Raw genomic sequence first — 21,031 nt, 5'->3', positions numbered from 1 at the left:
AATCACACTAACAGGCAGAGAGAAAGTGCCCCCACTGTTTCGCTTATGCAACATTTACAATGTTATCGTATAATATTAACACAATATTGATCATAATCATTTTTGATATCACATTTATTGTCAATACCGATTCTAACACATATGTTCAATAACCTGTGTAGTCTTATGTGGCAGTACGTGACTAAGCTTTAAATACCATTAAACTCCATCTTTTAACCAAGTCTGTGTCCCAGCAGTCAGACGCTCAGGACAGATCCATGAATAATACATTAGACTGGCTGAGCAGTGTTCATGGAGAGAGAGAAGGAGAGAGAGGACGAGGTGATTTTATACCACAAAGGATTTTATTCTTGTCATACAGCACTGCCCGCTACTATTGCACTAAAATATTTGAAAAATCTTTGCCGGACAGACTGCTCTTTATGAAACATAATCTTTCCTCTGTTTGCACATACAATTTGAGCATGCGCTCTTGCTTTCTCTCCTATTCTTTCTCGTTTGTGCGTATGAACATGCACACAAAATCCTGCTGCCAGACCCCTCACAGTGAAACATAAGCCCCACATCGTCCCTTCTCTCGAGCTTTCCCCCTTTAATAGTCTGCCTCTGTTCCCTGACGTTGACTCTTGTTGCAGACAGAAATAGAAGCTCTTCTCTCCTTCCCATAAATCGCTTGTGCAGTGAGACAACTGTGAACACCACAATACCTCCCACTGCTCCTCTTCTACTGTGCTGATTTCTTACTGCATGAAGTCAAATTCTGTCGACAGAATATGTGTCTGTGATGCTTATTCGAACAAAAATACTGTTTACTGTAAATCGATGCAAGTCACTTCCAGATTCTACTTATTTTACACTGAATAATCACTTCTACTTTGTTCTACTTTCAAAATCGTTCTACTTTGAAATAGTATACTATACTCACATGCTTTTCCATCCCCCCTCCCTCTCTCTCCCTCTCTCTCTCTCTCTCTCTCTCTCTCTCTCTAACACACAACTATCATTCAGCTTAATTTAACCCCTCTCTCTCATACACGACATCCCAGAGTTCTCTGTGTTCCACTTTGACAAGCAAAACTGGAATGCACACAAATCACATGAAGGACACAAATAACAACTTCAACAATTCACTCCTTTATGACCAAAAGGTAAGATTAAAATGTAACCTTGTTATTATAAGCCATGACAAGGTGAAAGATACATTGTCAATTATTTGCTCACACTGTAAATTGTTTTACTTAGAAGGTTCCAAGTGGGACAACATCTTAAAAAGGTTATTCGACCTGAGCTGTATTGATATATTGTTTTTTAATAATACTAATACAAATTGAAAATCTTTAAAGCTTTTAAAAATTAAGGATTACGATTTGTGTAAATGCACTAAATGTATGATAATCTAATAAATGTCTTTACTATATAACCTCAACGTACCATGAACTGGCTTTTTATGTGTTTATTTTTCAGGAGAAGCTTATTCAGTCAATTAAAAAGATAAAACATGAAATTGAAGAATGTTGTGAAGCTGAGGGAGATGCCTTCGTGGAAGCACGTCAGGTCGAGGTACAGTATAGGGGACAGAAATGACCCTGAATGGTGTAGCAGGACACATAAAACATAGAAAAATGTACTTAAATGAGGTGAAGAGAAAATGGAGATGTATGAGACAGTAGAACAGTTATGAAGATATGATTTGAGGATTCAAATGAGCTGTTTAATAGGCTGATAGCCTGCATATGTATTTTAAAGCACGTTATGGGCATTTACACATGTCAATCTGTCCAGTGACCTGGCATAATTCATGTATTTATGTATAATAAGCCAATTTTCCTATTACATATGAGTGATAATTCCATTAACAAGTTTCCTCCAGAGGAACTTATTAGCAATTCATTAATATTCTCTCTCACAGAATAGATTTGAGGAGATTGAACGTGAAATCAGAGCAGAGTTTCAGAACCTCCATCGCTTTTTGGACGAAGAGGAGGAGATGGACTTGGAGCGGCTGAGGAAGGAACGGGATCGACGGGTGAAGATCATTAAAGAGAGAGAGAAGAAGATTTCTATGCAGGGTAGAGATCTAGAGAGAGCCATCGAGACTATAAACTGCAAGCTAAGGGAAGAAGACAGTCCCAAACTTCTGAAGGTGAATCTTCATTTTGAATTGACAGCTTAAGTAGTGAAAGTCTTCATTTTTAAGCTGTTATCTGAACTGGAGCAGTGCTTTGCTGCGCACGCTAGAAAGCACTTTCTTATCCTCTGTAGATAGTCTAATTCACAAGGTGAATTTAAGGTCAATTTGATTAGTCTAAAGATTTAAGCTATTTGTTCTGGACTGTAGAAATTCTGCCTTTAACTCTATTAGTATTGCTTTATTGCATCATTGGCTCTTACCACATTACGTCATGGCGGGCTTAGTTTCATAGGTCATACAATGGAAGGGTCTGGAACATACTGCACCTGATACACACACACAGTAGTGCACAAGCACTAAACACTGATCAGATGAGTGTTTGAGGAATCTCAGACTGCTGTAACCAGGCAGATATGAACCTTAATGCTCATGTATAAACTATACAGACTGGTGTGCTATGTGTAACACTGTGTATTTTTATTAATTTAGGAAATCAAAGCGCTTCTGAAAAGGCAAGTGTCTGTATTTTATAAACTTTGTCATTTATACAGTTTGACTTTATTTACATTTCAAACTTCTTCCCCTTCTTTCGTTTCATAGAGTATTTCCCTTCATCCCATCTTCTTATTTCATCATAGTTAGTAGTTGACAAATAAAAGTGTCCTATGGTGTGACAGCAAAAATTAAGAAAGAAACGAACAATGATCTTTACATTTACATTTAAATATTAATTTTAATAATATTCCATTCTATTTTCTACCGCTTATCCGAACTACCTCGGGTCACGGGGAGCCTGCGCCTATCTCAGGAGTCATCGGGCATCAAGGCAGGATACACCCTGGATGGAGTGCCAACCCATCGCAGGGCACATTTTAATAATATAAAATAATATAATAGTTTCATAAATTAAGCTGTCACACAATATGACGTACTGTATAGTGTATTTGTCAACTGTAACAGCTACAGTAAACTTTATTTTAAGTTAATTCGTAGCGCTTATATGTCATTGTCTCTTTTTTTAGATGTGAAGTGAATTTCATCCCTCCTCCCACTGTAGACAGTTATATCTGCTCTGGTCAGTTTGTGGGACCCATTCAATACAGGATCTGGAAGCACATGAAAGCATCCCTCTATCCAAGTACTGAAATTATACAAATACAACATTTATTTCATTTTTATTTTAAAGGTCCAGTGTATGAAATTCATTGGCATCTAGTGGTGAGGTTGCAACCAACGGCTCACTCTCTTTTGAGGCACTACGGTGGCTGACACAGAACTAAGAAGTCATCGTGTTTTCACTTCATTGCCTAGGAGATAACGTATTTACAAAATGTGCTCTATAGAGCTGTTTGTCCATTTAGGGCTACTGTAGAAACAACATGGCGAATTCCATGTAATGGGACCCGCTGTGTATGTAGACAGAAATAGCTGATTTTAAGGAAATAAAAACATAATGCTTCATTATGTTAGTTCTTTATACACCTCTGAAGACATAGTCATGTTTATTATATTACATTTCAGTCTACAGATCCTCTAAAAAATGACACGTTGGAGCTTTAAATATTTCACATTTCATTTAAAAGTAATTTTTTGTTATTTTCATTTTGGATCTATGAAAGCAACATCATTTAAAAGCAATGCAGGATCCCAGTCAGTTGTGATTAATGTGTTCTGTTTGCAGAAGTGTCTATCGGGGGTTAGGTTAAGATAAATCAGTAGAATTCAGCTGGTCATGGGATCACTTGCCAGCCCCCCATGTTAAATAAATCAGCTTTTATTAGACTACTGATGTGACTGGATTTTTTATCTTATGTGATTTTAAGCACGTTTCAAAAATAATCTTAATTTTCACAAGGGGGGGAATTTGTGCATCTTAATTGAATACTGAACTTAACATTTGCTCTTGTTTTCACAGACATATCTACACTGACTTTTGACCTTGAGACGGCACATCCCTTGTTGACCATGTCTGCAGAGAGCACTTCTGTGATTTTCGATGAGGACAAGGAGGTGCCGAATGAGAACCCGGATGAGAGGAACCCAAAACGCTTTCATTACTACTACTGCGTAATGGGGTCTGAGGGCTTTACTCATGGACGGCATTACTGGGAAGTGGAGGTGAAGGGCAAGACCGCCTGGCGATTGGGTGTGGCTAGAGCGGACGTGCAACGTGGTGAGATGGATTCCAGTTCCACATTGAACGGACTGTGGACGCTGTCTCTCAGAAATGGCTCGGTCACTGCCTGCACCCATCCGAAGGCCACGCAGGTGCGCTCATCTGCTCTCCTCGCTCGCATCGGCATCTTCCTGGACTGTGATAAAGAGGAGGTGTCCTTCTACAACGCTGTGACCATGATGCCACTTTTCTCCTTCTACATGGGTACTGTTTTAGTGCCGATCTATCCATTCTACAACCCATGTGACAAGGATGAAGGAAAAAACTGTGCTCCTCTTACCATTTTTCAACCAACACTCTGAAGGGACTGACAACATGGATGAATGTTTGCTTTCACCGTATACTACTTCATCTTTGAAATGTTGATCAGCATCACCTTGAGGCAACACTTTGTCATGTTTTCGACCTTAAAATATAAAACAATCACACGCTGTAAGTTCTGTGTTCGGGTCAGGGGACACAGCCCCGCCCATCCCCTGCCTGCGGAAGAGTGCAATATGGTTTCCAAACGTTTCCGCATTCACCAGTTTAGTTAAGAAATTCACATGTATAGCGCTGCCCACAGGGAAACTTATTAACAACACTGGTAACAGACAATTGCACTTATCAACCACATGGAGAATCCGTGAGCAAAAGTTCAGTAGTGTGGCTTTAAATGTTGTATGCCTTGTTTTTGATGTTGTTATCAACTTTACAAATTAACAGTAACTTACTGTAGCATGAGACTCAGTACATGATACTGTAAGCACATGAAATGTAAAGATTTGATATTTCATTCAACAAATATTCCTTAATATTATCTTTATTTAAAGGAATAGTTTGCCAAAAAACAACCATATAACCTGCATGCTGTCATTTTGCACAACGCACGACTATAAGTACATGATGACAAAATTTGATGACATTTTTGGGGTAAACTATTCTAGAACAATGTTTCTTTTTTATTAGATTTTCTTTTGCACTTTATAATTTAAATGTAGTGATGCATTTATTGTCTGCAAGCCATGTGATTCTCACAGTAATAAATGAAAAGCAAAATAAGAAAGAATAAAAAATTGTGTGACTAAAAACAAACCAGTTGTTTAGCTCATACTGTTAATCTGTGTGTCTATAAATACATACACAACTGTTAAGTTCAGCCCTGGCACTACAATGGAAACTATGTGCTGTGAGACAGGCATGTGAACTAGAAAAGAATAGAGAGAGAGACAGAAAGAGGGGAGTGATGCTTCTGTAAACAAAGCACTCCTCTCGTCCTCCATTTCAAAAGCAACAGTCCAGAAAAAGAAAGAAGAGAGCCAGATGAGAGACTTTGAGTGTGTTTGACTACAAGGCCAGAAAGCACTATCTTTGTTGGAAAATGTCTTCCAGCCTCGGGAGATCTGTGTCAGAGTAGTCCGCTCAAACAAGAAGAAAAAAAACCCCAAAAAGGTTTTATTACTGCTGTGTCACTGGTGTGAGGCGACAGGCCTGGGGTAAAAACACCACTGACTCGGAGAATCATTCTCAGATCTTTTATTATCGTTTCTAGGCATGAAAGAAAGGAAGTACTGTATCACTTATCTTTACAAAATGTTACTGTGTCATGTTTGTGCAAAGAAGAAGACAGTTAAGCATCACTTATAGGTGGAATAAGGAGAAGAGACGAGAGGCACCAAGTGTTAGAAATCGTTCATGCACCTGTGGAACACAACCGGACTTGAGTTGACGTGGAGCTTAACTTCTCGTACTCGATATCATCCTCACCCTTGAGAAATAATTTTAAAGCACACCCACAGAACTCTGGTAAACCGTCCAAATGCCCTTTTAGAATTACTGTACATTAACCAATCAGGTCGCACACATCTGTGAATGTAGATTCAGGTTGATAAACAATACAATACTACTTATTTATTTGTCTATCTGACACTTGTACTCTTACACAATGAAATTATCCAATCAGATACACAAAGAGACGCACTAAACCCATGTTCTCTGTGTATATAAGGATCAATGTACTGTTTTCTTGTATAGATTTACACACTACCGCCTATAAATGCATGACCACACTAGCACAGATAAACACTATAGGAGCGCAACTCTACTGCATGCAATGAAAAACTTCAATCGCATAGTATTGGGTGTGGATCGAGTCAAAAATCACATACAGCACACAGCTGTCTCGGTATCAAAACAGAATTTAGTAATCGGGGGTTAAATATCATCAAAGCGTCTCATTCTTTGTAGGAAGCGACGCATTTTAACCTCCTTTATATTTCATCTGGTTTAATACCAATTAAAAGGCAATAACTAGCAGACATGAGAGAGAGAACACTGCTACATTGCATTGAATTACATCTATCCAACCAAAATTGCTGCTTTACTAACACACCAACACACACAAACTCACATGCACAAGTACAAATAATATAGGTGGGCCTGCTGATGGCGCCAATTCTGAATAACATCATACAATTCAAAGAGCCCACAGGTCCAAAAGGGCCCATGAAAATTCATCAAGAGCACATTGTGTCGCACACAAAATACAAAACAGACAATAATCATGAATCAAGACTAATATATCAGTGGCAGTGTCTTCAAGGTTCATGTTTCTCAATTCATGCAATTCTTGGTAGTGATCAAATGCTTTAAAACACTGTGTTGATTCAGCGAGTAACCAGAGGAATATCGACTGCCTGGAAACGCGTGATGCGCACTTCCGGTATGCACTTAAAGAGTGACATCATTTTGCTGGAGATTGAAAATTAGGGCATCTGAAATCAAGCTCACTTACATCCAACAGCCAATAGTATTAGTGGGAAGCCTGGTCTTAGGGGACCATGACGGTGATCCTATGTTTATTGGGTTTTTAATGCATGAAGTCAAAACCCCTGACGTGGCCAGCTTTAACTTCACTCGTGAGTAATAAAATAACCAGGAACTTCTCTCACTCTATAGAAGCTCACGATACAAGTCATTATTTGATTATGTATGTGTGCGTATCTATGCGTTTGGTGTATTGCTTAGAATTGCTAAATTCAATGCCTGCTCTCTCCAAGCAGAGTGAGGGGGTTTATCTTCATAACATTCCTAAAAAAGGTTCAGAAAAACCCTTCTTACTTAATAATTGTTAAATGTGACGGTGTCAAATAATTATATTATTTACATTATGTGATGTAACGCTTGCTATACTGTATGCCTTTCAGGTCTTATTTCCTTGCGTTGATATTACAACAGCTGATAAAGGCTAGGAAAGAACAAGGCCGTTTTTTCAGAGCTTCGTGGGGAAAGGCATCGCCTGGTCATTCTAATTTATAATCGAATATTGTAAACTTTCATTCCTATTTCACAACTTGTGCTTTTTGTTTACTTTTTTTGTCAACGTTTTAATGCTAATATAGCTTAAAATGTTGTTCAGGTTAAATCAGGCCATGATGTGAGGTAAAGATAACCTGCGCTTAGAAAATCTAGCCACAAACCTCTAATTCTCCCAAACTCACTGTCATAAATCTTAGCCTCCGTAAACGCTGTTTAGAGCAGGTTCCTGGACGTACAACTAACCGGCAGTGGTGTTCAGGTTACACTAGAGGCACCTGGATTATATGTAAACTAAGACGTGAGGCTGTTATCTTGTTGATGTGACTGTACTGTAAATCCAGAATCACTTGTGAAACATTGTAAATTAACCAGAACAAACATTGTAGATCTTATAAAGCACGTCTATTGCTACTCGAGGCTCTATCAGCAAATCCACATGACAACATTCTGAAGAGATTAGAAAGGTATTAGAAGCTATTCTGCCTGACCATTGAGATCTTTTAATCTGAGCACTTCTCATTCACGGAAGCAAAGCACCTGTACTGTGTCACCGAGTGTTTGTAAAGGTGAGATTTTTTTTAACAAAACTTGCTAATAGATGACAACAGTTTTGTTATTGTTTGAATAGAAGATGTGGATTGTTACATCTGTAAAGAACATCCATCGGGACCAGTGCCATATGTAAGACTCGCCACAGGTCCTCCAGCCACAAAGTATCCGATTGTGTTGGGAGTTTCAATAATTGTAATAATATTTTATTATTTTTCAGCAGGGTTGGATCTTGGTGTCACACCATCTCTGAGTTGACACATAATTTTGTAAATTTCAAAAAGGTTGGGGTTGACTCGCTGGCTTTCTCCAAACAAATCACACAATTTGTCAAAATAATCTCATAAAGAGCAAAAATGATTTATGTCCCTTGACCTTCTGTGCACTTTTCCCAAGTTTGGCTGCAGTTATCTTGCATTATGGAACAGATAATACAATTTATTTTCTCACTATCTTCATGCAGGGATGATGTATTATTTCTGTGAAGGGATGTTTGTCTTTATACACTTAAATGGCCCTGACAGCCACCCTCAATCCTGGGGGAATTCACTAAGATTGATTTGTGTTGTCTGTGTTGTTTTAATGCCTGAATAACTACAGATATTATGCATATTGAATGCCGCAGACAAAGCTAAATATTTGTACTGAATGCATTTTGTTCTCTGCCATCTTGCCAACCAATTCTGAAAGATATGCTTCATAAATACTATAGAAGAATCCTGTGATTTGCCATAAATTACAGGGACCGTACTGCCTGTAAATCAATGCGGTCCAGTCACCTGAATCACCTCTTTATAATGCAGTAAAAGCACTCAAAGCCATTTTAGTATCATTTGATTAATTACTGCTGTCTTGCTTGTTAGAAAACCTACACAACTGTGTCTTTAAAAGGTACAGTTCCCTACAAAATGAAAATTCTGTCATTACCCTCATGTCATTCCAAACCTGTTTGACTTTCTTTCTACTGCAGAAGACATAAAATATATATTTTTAAGAATGTTTGTAACCAAACAACATTATCTCCCATTGACTTTCATTGTATGGATACAAAACTACTGAGACATTTCTCCACATATTTGGTGTTCCACAAAAGAATGAGTCATTAACAGGATTTGAATGACATGTCGGTGAATAAATAATGACAGATGTTTTATTTTTGGGTGACATTTCCCTTTAAATGCAATTCTGTTACCATCTGCAATACCAATACCATCTGCTTTGGACTGGTGGTCACAGCAGAAAATGCACAAACTATAATAAACCTTAAATACATAGAAAGAAGGCGTGTTTGTGCTGAACAAATGTAATACCAAAAGCTAGAGCTTAAAGCTTTCCCAGCGCTTTAATGGTTCAACTTGCAAAAGTGGTGTAACCGTTTAGTGAATTCGACCCTTGGTGTTATTATCTAACGGTGTAAGGCCTGCAGAGCTTTTTCTATCTATTTGATCTATATAACACTGTCACGGGGTGATTAAATATTAGTAAACTGAGTGAATTTACAGTGGATATTTCTATTGTTGCATGTTAATCGTATTAAAAGTGAGACTTCAAAGAATTAAGATTCCCACCCCCTTTCAAAGTCACTTAGCTCTTCTTTGTTGGTAAGTCAAGTGTCTGGATTGTCTGTGTTGGTTAATACACTCGGAGGAGGCAGGAAAGAGGCTACGGTTTGAATCTCAGTCGGTGGCGGCTCCGTCAGCGTTGGAGGTTGGTGCAATGTCACTAGGTGATACCATGTCTAGTTTTCCTTCTGGAGAAAGACCTCCGCTGGAGATGAGCTCAGGAGTTTTGAGTGAGCTTTTCCCAGTATCAGGGGTTTTAGCGGAAGCTGGTGCCTCTACGTCCTTCCCATCCAGCTTAGGAGACTCAGCCTTGGACTCAGGTGTGCCATTCGTGGTTGGCTCGACAATTGGTGGTTTAGATTGTGGAGCAGGTGAAGTTGCTTTAGGCTCAGAAACTGGAGATAAAGCAGCTTTGGGATCAGGTGTTGGGGTCACAGCAGGGGAGCTGACTTTAGCTGGTGTAGCTTCGGGAGCAGGCGAGACTGCTTGTTTGGCATCTGGAGTAGTGGCTGGTTTGGCGTCGGGTGTTGGGGTTAATGCCTTCGGGGGTTCAGGAGTTGGGCTTGGAATTGGCTTAACATCTGCAGTTGGTTTGGTGGGCTCTGGCTTTAGGTCTGGTGTGACAGCTTGCTTCGGTTCTGGCGATGGGCTTAAGGTCGGTTTCGTGTCAGGTATCGGGACAAGGTTCAGTTTTGGTTCGGGTGTCACAGCAGGTTTGGGTTCTGGTGATACAGGTGGTTTGGGTTCAGGAGATGGTGGTGGAGGAGCAGTCGACTTGGGTGCTGGTTTCAGATCAGAAGCTGGTGCTAGTTTTGGAGGTGAGGGGGCTGTCTTTGGCTCTGAAACTTGGTTAGCAACAGTTTTGACATCAGGGGCGGCATATGAGCTTAACACTTCAGAATCTGCAATGGGTGCCGTTTGTACATCGGTATCACTGTCAAGTGGAAGGCCGCTAGTATTAAAGCCAACTCCAGAGTCACTTGTCTCAAGATTTCTTTCTTGAAGACTTGGCTCCTTAGTAGACACCTCCAAACCCTGAGCAATATACATAGGACAGTCTTACAAACACATTTATTTTTTAATCCTACAATTCATGATTTTATATTGAGCAAATACTTCTAGGGTTGAGATACAAAGATGATAAATCTAATGACAATTTGGAAAGTTGTAATTGTTTTTCAGATTCCTAGCACTCACCTTAATGCTGACCTCAGTGCTCTGTGATTTCTCAGTGATATCTTCTTTCTGGGACAGGGCTGGAGCTTCCTCATTCTGATTGGTACAGGCATCTTTCACAACCTACAAAAACATGGGTTTAATGCTTTATTTATAGCAAATGGACTCTTTTTTTGTTCGAAACATTTTTTTTTAATGTACAGAATTTGTGTTTAAATACTCTAATTGTGTAAAAGATGATAGATACCTGTCTGAAGGCATCTCCCTCCAATTTGCCTGCATTCTTAGCAGTCTCTTCAATCGCTCTGGCCTTTGTGGCACGTTTGCGTATCTTCACCAAACATGACACCAAACACACCAACAGCAGCAACACCAGTAACGACACCAGAGCAATGATGGCAATGTATAGCTTGGGAAGCTTGTATGCTGAGAAAGAAAGAGAAACACCATTAAAAGTGATGGATGGAACCGTCCTGACTACGTGAAAACATTTGTGAAAAACATAAATATGAACTGTCCATTTAATTTAAGTCTTATAATCTTGCATCTCCTTACCTTCTATCCGCAGGTAGACTTCAGACACATGGAATCCCTGAAGGTCAGTCTCAGTGAAAATACCTGCATCGCTGGCTTTTACCTCCGTGAGAATGCAAACAGATTCCTCCAAAGAGAGACGATCCTCGAAATTCAAGTGAGGAGGCAGCATGAGCTTTCCCCTCTTCAGAATCACATCTTTAGTGTTTTGAGCCTCATGGGTGTACACCAGGTTAGCTAAGGAGCTATTCAAGAGCAAATTTATTTTCAGAGTGCCACCGTCAGAAAGAGTAACAAAAATCTGATGGGCTGGAACATAGCAAAGAAAGAAAGAAAAAAGAATCAATACAATAATCAAGATGGCCAAAGAGTAAAGAGAAGTTTTTAGATGATGTCATTGAGTGCAAACAGAATCATCAGAGAGGAGAGAGCATAAATGTTTAAGAGAATAAATGCTGCAGACATGACTGAATAATGTGTACCATCTGTCTCTCCGTTTTTTACGTTCTTTGTTTTTATTGCCCCCATGAGTTTGATTAAAGCATTAATATATGAGGTGTATAGTTCAAAATGGACAAAATTCAAGCACAACTATTCAACACACATTTTTTAATCGTTCTTTAGTTATGTATTTCAATAAAGAGCGACATTATCAATTTCCCAAAGTTTTTCCCCACTCTTACATTTCACATTTAGGCAGATCTTCTTCTTCACTTTTCCATTGGAATCAGCGAAGGTGTAACTTCCTTCATCGTCGCCTGTGACTGCCTGAAGGGTGAATTTTTGAAGTGTCACAATGATGCGGTCCTGGTAATTCTCTTTGGGTGTTCCATCATCATTCAGCAGGTTCACACCCGGCAGCGATGTTTGAGTGGCTTCCACTGTGCTGTTACGAAAGCCCACTTGCAACGGCTCAGAAATATCATTCAGCACTACGTGGAAATCGGAACCATATTTCACGATGACCTCACTAGAGCAATCTGGAAAAGTAAAAGAGGCAAAGGAGAGATAAATTATACTGCTGAAAATCTAAGTGGTGTTCGCCAATGCAAAAGATGGTTCTTGTAGCTCATTTGGTGGAGCATTTTCTCAGGGAACACACATACTGATAACATAATTGTATATTTTGAATACACTAATGATAAACGCCAATGATTTCACATATTATTTACATTTCTAGCATGAACAATGCTGAACAAGCAAAAGCGAAAGTGATGATTGTCTTGGTAGGCACCAGTCATAGAAAGAGAGGGCTGGGTGAGAAAAAGAGGGATCTTTAGGTTGAGGAGAACGGAAGGCACCCGGTGTGGCTTGACAGAGCTACAATTACTGCAGAGGGTCATTAAACCACTCTTACTGTTCACAAATGACATCCTATAATAATGGAAGTCACTCAGGAGCTATTCCTGTGTGAAATGTATTACTCATCCACTTTAGTGTACATGCCGCTGTAGACAGTCTGTTACACACATATCTACAATAATACAAGACACAATCAAGACTGTTTGTGTGTGTACAAATGATGAAAGGAGGGAAGAGACATTTGAAACATTATCAGCTTGGCATAAGAATAATAACAAGATGATATTGACCGGCAATGGGAACTGCAAGATTTATTTATCTTATTGTTTGCTTAGCGCAAAGTGACTGATTTGAAGAGCATTATTTATGATTATTTATGGATGTTCCATACCTCTCACAAAAAGTGTGATGCGTGTTACGTCCTCAGTGTTTTGGCCAGAAGTGATGATGTAGACTCCTTCATCACTTTCTCCAACATTCTCCAAGATCAGGTGGCTCAAACCATCGTTGAGTTTGGCACGAATATCGATCACCTCTCTAGATGTCATTAGCCCCTTCTCACGCTCTTGACCAATCGATGGCCTGAATGATACATTAACTTTACCCTCCGGTATGGCGATGTGGAAGTCTTCCCCAAAAAACAGAGTCTGGTTCTCTTCTTGAGCTGAACGAAAGACAGATTTTATTTTAAAGTGTGCCATACTACTTCACTTTGATCAATTAAAAAAATTACTTTAAGCACAAAATCAGAAGCACAATGTTTAAAATAATAAACTGTTCAATTCTAGAGATGCACCGATATATGGGCCAATAATTGGTATCGGTCAATAAAAGCAATTGGCACGCTATCCGCCGATAGTTTAAAAACAGCCAATAATCAGGGCCGATATGTCCTGTCAATCAAAAGAGGACAAGAAAATGCAATTAACTTGTGCTCTGTGTATAGAAAATGTTACGAAAAATCACAAGTTTGATATTCAATATAAATAGTCATTATATAAATTAATATAATTCAGAAATTTAAGAAATATTAATTTAATCTTAAGAATCAATATCTGAAGATACCACTCTGAATAATCGGTATCGGTTGAGAAATTTAGTATCGGGGTAACTCTACTACATTCATTAAGAAATTGATTGGACAAATTAATTTGATTAATATTATAATTACAGGAAATCCAAATGCAAACTGTAAGCATTTATAAGCATTTTATAATGATCACAAAACAAGTTGTTTTACCTGTGAGCAATAGATTTGTGTTCACTTATTAAATCATTCTGTATGATTTACAAGGTTCAGCTCTGTTATCAGGGTTTAGATATGGCTAACAAGTTTATTCAGATACAGTACAATGCCCTGGTCTTAATGTACCTGTTACTCAAATAACAGACAGATAATGAAACTAAAAGTCAACCTGTTATACTCTATGAAGTTAGAAAATGAAAAGCTATGAAAGAACTGTATATGGCGCCTGTAAGATAGAACATCTCACAGAAACACTCGCTCAGTACACCTCTGCACACTTTTAAATCTACATCTCAGTAGAGGTGTCATTAACTACAACAGCTATTAGCACATCACAGGCACTGTCTTGAACATTTCATTAGACAACAGTTGTGACCACTAAAAGAAACTGACAAAAATCTCTCTTACCTGAGAAACAGCAGCACAACAGCATGCTGAAGACAAGCAGCCTCAGGTTCATCATGACTCTAAAAACATAAACACGTGAATCAGTTTCACTACAAACTCCATCCTTTCTTTCATCTACAAATCAGTTTTAAAACACATAAATAAGGCAGCATCTACTTTACATTCGTGTACATACTACCATTGCAATCATATAACTATTTTAATACAACATTGAATTGCTCCCACATTTTAGCTGGAGAATACGAGCAAAGTTATGAAAATGGAACGGTAATTTCCAAATGGACACAAATCAATTGAGTGCTTTGATTTTCATCCGCAAATAGAGAGCGGTTATGAAACAATTCAATTGAGCTCATTTAAGACGGTATGGAGATGTCAGCTCACACCCTGAGCAATGATTTAGCGGAATAGCTCATGAATCTAAAAGCACTCTGCTGACAAATGAGCCTCTTTAAAGAGCTATTTAGATCTGTCTGTTTTTGCGGTCTTGTTGGCTTGACTTGTGTTTTGCTGTTTGAAGACTGACCTTCATCTGGTCTCTCAGAGGGGCTTTGTAATGAATAATAATAAACGATGCGGGTTTAGTCGTCGTGAGAGTAGGGAATCTCAGAAATATTTTGCATTGGTTTGTTTATGGAAGAATACTGAGCTGCTGTTAAATAAAGCGTAGTCTGTGAGGCTGTGTCTGGCTGGATTATAATTTACAGAAACTGAAAGATATTTCTGAGAAAAGATATTTAAGGACAGACAGCATTAAAAATGTGATAGGAATAGAAATCAAGCTGAAAACCATCTGTTAGCCCTGTGTGTTGCTGTCAATTTAAGCCAAACAAACATGTTCATTAAAGCAATAACCCCCGTCAAGCAGTGGTTTACAGTGCATTTTATAACAGCTAAGGGCGAAGCGGAGTGTCTCAAACCCCCTTAGCTGTTATAAAATGCACTGTTACCCACTGCTTTGCGGGGCTTATTGCGTTTATAAAACGGTTCTTGGCAAGGTTTAATAAAATAAAGGGAATAAATGGATATTTAGGCTATATAATACGGTCAGCAGTTAGAAATCAGGGTATTTTATAATGGCTTAGAACTCGGCTCAGCCAATCAGAATAAAGAAACCAGGACTGACCGTTTTATGATGCAATTTTACAATATAGCAATAAGCGAAGTTCTAAGCTTCGCGTTGTGCCAAAACACTCTTAGCTGTTATAAAATGCATTGTAACCTACTGCTTCTTGGGGCTTATTGCTTTTATAAAACGGTTATTCCATATGCTTAACAAGGTCTCATAGAATAAAGTAAATAAAAGATATTTTGGCTATTTGGTGCAGTCAGCTGTTATTTATCGGGGGATTTTATCATGGCTGAGAACTCCGTTCAGCCAATCAGAATCAAGGACCAGAACAGACCGTTTTATAAACAAAGTTTACTTATAATGAAGGAATTTTTGAAACTTTTTAAACTGAAAAATAGTAAAGACCCTATATAGCTTTTTTTTTATCAAAGATGACATAATAGTATAAACATACTATTAGCTACAGAAAATTATGTGTAATGTGGCAATATAAGCACAAGCACATTTAGCTATACATTTAGTCTGAAAGAAGCCAAGATAATGAAAACCTTGGCCAGACATGGTCAGACATACTAAAATCAAACATTCAGAAGAGCAGATGTAGTGATCGGTGGCAGATAGCAGTCTCTCAATGAACACTTATGAACATTTTATCACCATTAATTTACAAAGAAAGAGACTTTATACAAAACCTTTATCTTTGAACAATGGGATGCATGTACTATTAGTAAATGTGTCCGTTCCATTTTAGTTTTATATGCACAAAGTGCCATCTGGTCCACTTACACATACACACACACTCTCTCTCTTTCGCTCAGCAGCCGCATAGTTCCTCCCATAAGACAAAACATCCATAAAACAAGGGGCAGCCGGGAAGAAATAGAGAGCAGGAAAATGACGTAACCCTAAAATTCTTTCATCTTGAGGGCAATACAATAGATGAATATGACATCAGGAATATTTACTCCATCTTGCTAGAGATATGGAGATTAACATGAACTGGTAGCAATTTTAGGACATCAAAAGTCCAAACCAGAAAGATAATATGAATGGGTTTTTTTTCAAGGTGCTGCATCATGTTTTTTATAATCAGTAGCAGATTTATGTGATTATTAATGCTAAAAGCAGGTCATCTTAAAAGAAACTATAATGGGAATCTGCAATCATTTTTTTTCCTAGGGTCAAACTTAATCGCCTACACTTTCATAATCTAAATGAATGGCCTAAATATTACAACAGATCAATTTTACATGAGAAAATGGCTGTTAATTGAGCTGCCAGCTTTACATCACATTTGGGTAGCACAAGCTCAAAGCTCAGCTGACTGTGAATGCACCTGCGATACATTCGGTCTGTAGCAGCGAGAGTTTTGACGGGTGTTTGCAGTTTAATTCAGCTTTGATTCAATCAACTTAAAGATTGCCGTGATTTTACTCTTTCCGTACATCATAGCACCTCAATGCAACACACTGCACCTTTCCTGTACTGCATCGTTTATCACCGTAAAACTATACAAAAAAGAAAAATAACAAAACTAACATTTAACATCATGGCGCTCTTACACACAAGCGTGTACATGATCTTAGTAATTAGAATGAGTTTGGAACAACCAACCAACGCTAACCAAAGGACTTCGAAGCTGCTCATCATTGTCTGTGGTAAGTGACAGTGACTTTAGTGAATACCGGTAGGTCTGCCCCAGTTTTTTTGGAAAAGAATAGTAATATGGATATTCTAATAGTAATTAACTGAAGCTAGATACCTAGAAACTATGAGAAGCTTGCCTACACTGGCTCCAAACATCTATAGGGAATTCAAGGACAGGAAGTTCACTGGTTGTCAAACAGAAGGACGGTTCAATGGTGTCTGGACAGACATGGCACTTGACAAAAGCTACAACCTTGATGCCAAGACAAAACTCTTCACTGGCACACTGGCATCAGTCAGAAGCCAGCGGCCATGGAGAAATGCTTGAAAGTTCAGTTATGACAGCTGTGTCAGAGCAGACAAAGGCTATGGCACACCTGGATGCGGATGACACCAAACACCACCAGGACATGGACAGCCAAGGTGCAAACGGAGGCAGAAGGTTTAAGGAAAATAACAGATGTCATCAACAACCAGATGATCAATCCTTTCACATGTGAAGAACAGGAGTTGATCAAGTCAGCCAAATCTGCTGACTTGATCTGACCTCGTGAAAAAGGACTGGAGGCACTGGCTGCAGTAAGAAGAACAGACAGTGATAAAGTAGCCCAAATTAAATGGTCAACCTTTGCACCAAAGCCAAAGAAGTCTGTGTCCATGGCATTCAAAGCCAGAAAGGTCTTTGAAGAGGAGAGTGCAGTTGTGCAGAACCTGTACTTTCTTCAGGACATAGAGGAAGACAGGAAGGTGAAGTGTTTGACCATGAATGGACAAGTTGCCCAGCCTCCCTGTTTGAGCCAGATCAGTCCCTTGATCAAAGTTACGCATAATGCGTAAAGGAAACAAGGCAGACTACCTGGTTACAATCAAGACAGACCTTGGCAGCTCATGGGGGGAAGTGGACAAACTGCCGCCGTCTGACAAGCCTGTTGTAATGGTAGTTGATGCCATGGCGTTCATTCAACGTTACCAACATCTTGGGAGCAGCACCTTCCATGAACTGCACGGAAAGTACCTGAGGCAGCTCCTTGGAAACCTCCCAGACAAGTGTGACTGCATTCACTTTGTTGGTGATCGATAAGATTTCTCCCCTGCTGAAAGTCTGAAAGGTGAAGAACGAGAGGAGGATGAAGACCTGCCCCAGCAAATGAAGGAGTACAAGCCACATGATACTCTCCCTATACCTGAATGGAAAGGCTTCATTCACAATCCACTGAATAAAGCTTATCTGTTGAACTACATGGGGGAAGCATGGTCAGCTCAGAACAAGTCACTTCCTGCAGGATGCACACTTATTCTTGGTGGAATCTTTTGTGATCCTGGTCACACTGTCCTCTTGTCAGGACCCTGAGGAAAGCCTGGATGTTCAGGAAGAGGTAATAACAGCAGCATGGCGATACATGTTGTCACATTATGACAGGAGTGACTTGGTGGTACTCTAGATGCACTGCGAGCCCATCTCTTTGTGAGCATAAAAGGAGACATGTGTTGCCTTCCACCAACTGAAGATTCCTTCCTATTACACCTTCGCCGAGCCCTGCATCAGTTGGCTGAGTGTAAGCGGGCACACATGGTTCAGGCAACCTACCAGCTGCCACTGATTTTGGGAGACAACTTATCAATGGCAAATTGGTGGCAACCAAGATGCTGAAAGAGGGAAAACCATCTGAACTCAAACACAGCAAATACTGCCGCTGCAAGAAAAGCATGTGTGCCCGAGGATGCTCCTGTGCAAGACCCAATGTGAAGTGTGGCATTGCATGTCTCTGCACCAGGGAACCCAACAGATGTTCAAGGATTGAACTTGCTCTTGAAGACAGGGACACAAAGTAGGCTCTGTGGGTGTGTGTGTGTTAGGGAGAGAGTGGGGGATGCATCTTTTATCGCGCTGCTGTGTAACCCCGCCGGTCTTGTTTGCTGTCTCCTCAGGTGTTGAGAGTGAAGGTCTATCCCCAGAGCACTATCTGCAGTGTGTCACCCTCCTGATTATCCCACCTCACAGGGACCTGCACCTACTTAATTAGGTTATGTTTAATTATTTAGTTCCGTTAAATTTGTAATAGTAATAATAAAAGAGGCAATAATATAATAAAAGTAATTTTGCTATATATTTCTTGTGTGACACATTTCCATTGGGAGAACAGGGTTATGTTGAAATTAAAAAGATGCCTAGGCCATGATATTAAATAATGTGGATAATAACAACCATGTTAAATATCCAGTATGTCTCTCGGAATTTTGAGAGTAGCCTAAAATTCGATTGAGGTTCTGAGCCTGTTGATCGCCAACTAGTAGTGAAATCATAACAAATCCATTGATTTTGGTTGGACTTTTTTTTTTTTTTCTGTGGAATGAATATACTGTTTGGTGAAAAGTATGACATATTGATTGATGTGATAACTTGGGGGATTAGTTGATAGCCAATGAAGTAAAGATGATGCCAATGAAGTGAAAACGCCTATTTTTTGCATTTAATTGGGCCAAAATCATGTAGAAATGTCTTTTAAGAGTTATTTTTTCATTGGATGTTGTCACCACATGTGTTCTGTGCATCTGGAATGCATTTATGGACAGCTTACCCAACCCACTGAGGATTTGAGGAAAACAAATTTTTTTGATAATACACTTAAATAGCCACATTTCTTTTCGCAATGTTTCCGGCAGAACAGACCCTCCAATTATTGGTTCTTAGGGTCAAAGTTAACAAAAAAAAGTATGGCAGACCATGTCAGGTTCAACCCATTTTTAAGTCTTTGGCTCCCCGACTATAAGCACAATTATGCGTTTCAAATCAAATTTATCAAATCCGATGTGAGCTTTTGCTTCCCTTGTGCTGCAACTCTACCCTTAAGTTCCCCTGCGCCCTCTAGTGACGTGTTCCAATAAAACAACAGGGCAAGCGGTCATGAATACGGTCCATATGTGATGTGAACGGCGGGGGCGGTGGCATCTTTCAATCACCCGGAGCTTTCCCTCCTCGCTCTCCTCTGTTTCTGACGAAAACCTTCATAAACGATTTCCTTTCCCCTCCAAATCATAAAAATATTTGCCGGTCAAACAGATTTTCTTTTGGTCACACGATGAGACAGACCGCCTAACGTTACACATGTGCGGATTATTACGGTGCATTGAACGTCGAAATGAATCAGGCCAACTGAACCGCAGTCAACCGGCAACACAGATGAAATATTAATTATAATAACAAATCTACATTATACATAAGACCGACACTAAAGTGAGCAGCGTGATATAATAAAACCTTTGCTTATTTCGAATAATTTTTCATATAATCGTCATCTTTACGTAAATTTGATTGACAATATTTCCGTCACGTTAACGGTACCGTAGGATGCTTCGAACCGGTGCTCGTGCGCTGACAGGGAATTTTTATGTGATGCTATGCAGAACCAATGTCAGAACACCGGGCTAAAATCTCTTTACTAAACACATTGCATGCTCATCTAAACCCTCAGACAGACACATTTGTTTAAAATACAATTGAAGCACCAACTAGCAACTTTAACCAGTCTGAAAAGTACCAGACGAGACAGAATCTGCAGAATTTAACCCTTCAATGACGGCAATCCGAACCCGTTTAAAACAGCCCTGCCGCAAAATTGACATTCCCCTTACCGTTACTTCCAATGTCCTCTACCGACCGAAGCACTGCAGGCACGATAAATAAAAGAGAAATTCCTTTATTTTGCCTCTTCAATCTCGTCTTTCCTCCTATTTTTCCAACTCGATTATGGTGAAAATCTCTTAAAAGACTCAATATGCACCTCAGGAACCCGTTCGGTACCACGGAGTATCTCGAGTGCGGTCTGTGAAAAACCCGGCGCTTCAGCCCTTATGGGCGTGTCAGGGATCTGAACACTCAGCCAACCTTTGCAGAAACGACGATAAGGTCTTAAAGATATTCTTCACATCG

At 39.4% G+C, this 21,031-nt stretch overlaps 2 protein-coding genes across 2 annotated transcripts; one reads left to right on the top strand and one right to left on the bottom strand.

Moving 5' to 3' along the window:
- Nucleotides 1-1,013: 1,013 nt before the first annotated feature.
- Nucleotides 1,014-8,183, top strand: si:ch73-54f23.4 (zinc-binding protein A33). The gene is made up of 6 exons (XM_056762903.1): nucleotides 1,014-1,148; nucleotides 1,465-1,560; nucleotides 1,910-2,143; nucleotides 2,621-2,643; nucleotides 3,154-3,269; nucleotides 4,047-8,183. Exons 1-6 carry the CDS (start codon nucleotides 1,083-1,085, stop codon nucleotides 4,607-4,609), a joined length of 1,098 nt encoding a protein of 365 aa, XP_056618881.1. The 5' UTR covers nucleotides 1,014-1,082; the 3' UTR covers nucleotides 4,610-8,183.
- On the bottom strand, nucleotides 5,808-21,003 carry si:dkeyp-77h1.4 (neural cell adhesion molecule 1). Its single transcript, XM_056762900.1, has 8 exons — nucleotides 20,734-21,003; nucleotides 14,382-14,440; nucleotides 13,119-13,391; nucleotides 12,109-12,405; nucleotides 11,447-11,734; nucleotides 11,139-11,317; nucleotides 10,913-11,014; nucleotides 5,808-10,750 (listed from the first exon to the last, which is right to left on the bottom strand). Exons 2-8 carry the CDS (start codon nucleotides 14,434-14,436, stop codon nucleotides 9,830-9,832), a joined length of 2,115 nt encoding a protein of 704 aa, XP_056618878.1. The 5' UTR covers nucleotides 14,437-14,440; nucleotides 20,734-21,003; the 3' UTR covers nucleotides 5,808-9,829.
- Between the last annotated feature and the right edge of the window lie 28 nt (nucleotides 21,004-21,031).

Source organism: Triplophysa dalaica, chromosome 12 (assembly GCF_015846415.1).
Source record: "Triplophysa dalaica isolate WHDGS20190420 chromosome 12, ASM1584641v1, whole genome shotgun sequence".
NCBI classification, from domain to species: domain Eukaryota; kingdom Metazoa; phylum Chordata; class Actinopteri; order Cypriniformes; family Nemacheilidae; genus Triplophysa; species Triplophysa dalaica.
The sequence above is the reverse complement of the archived record's forward strand: the minus strand, read 5'-3'. Positions and strand labels throughout refer to the sequence as shown.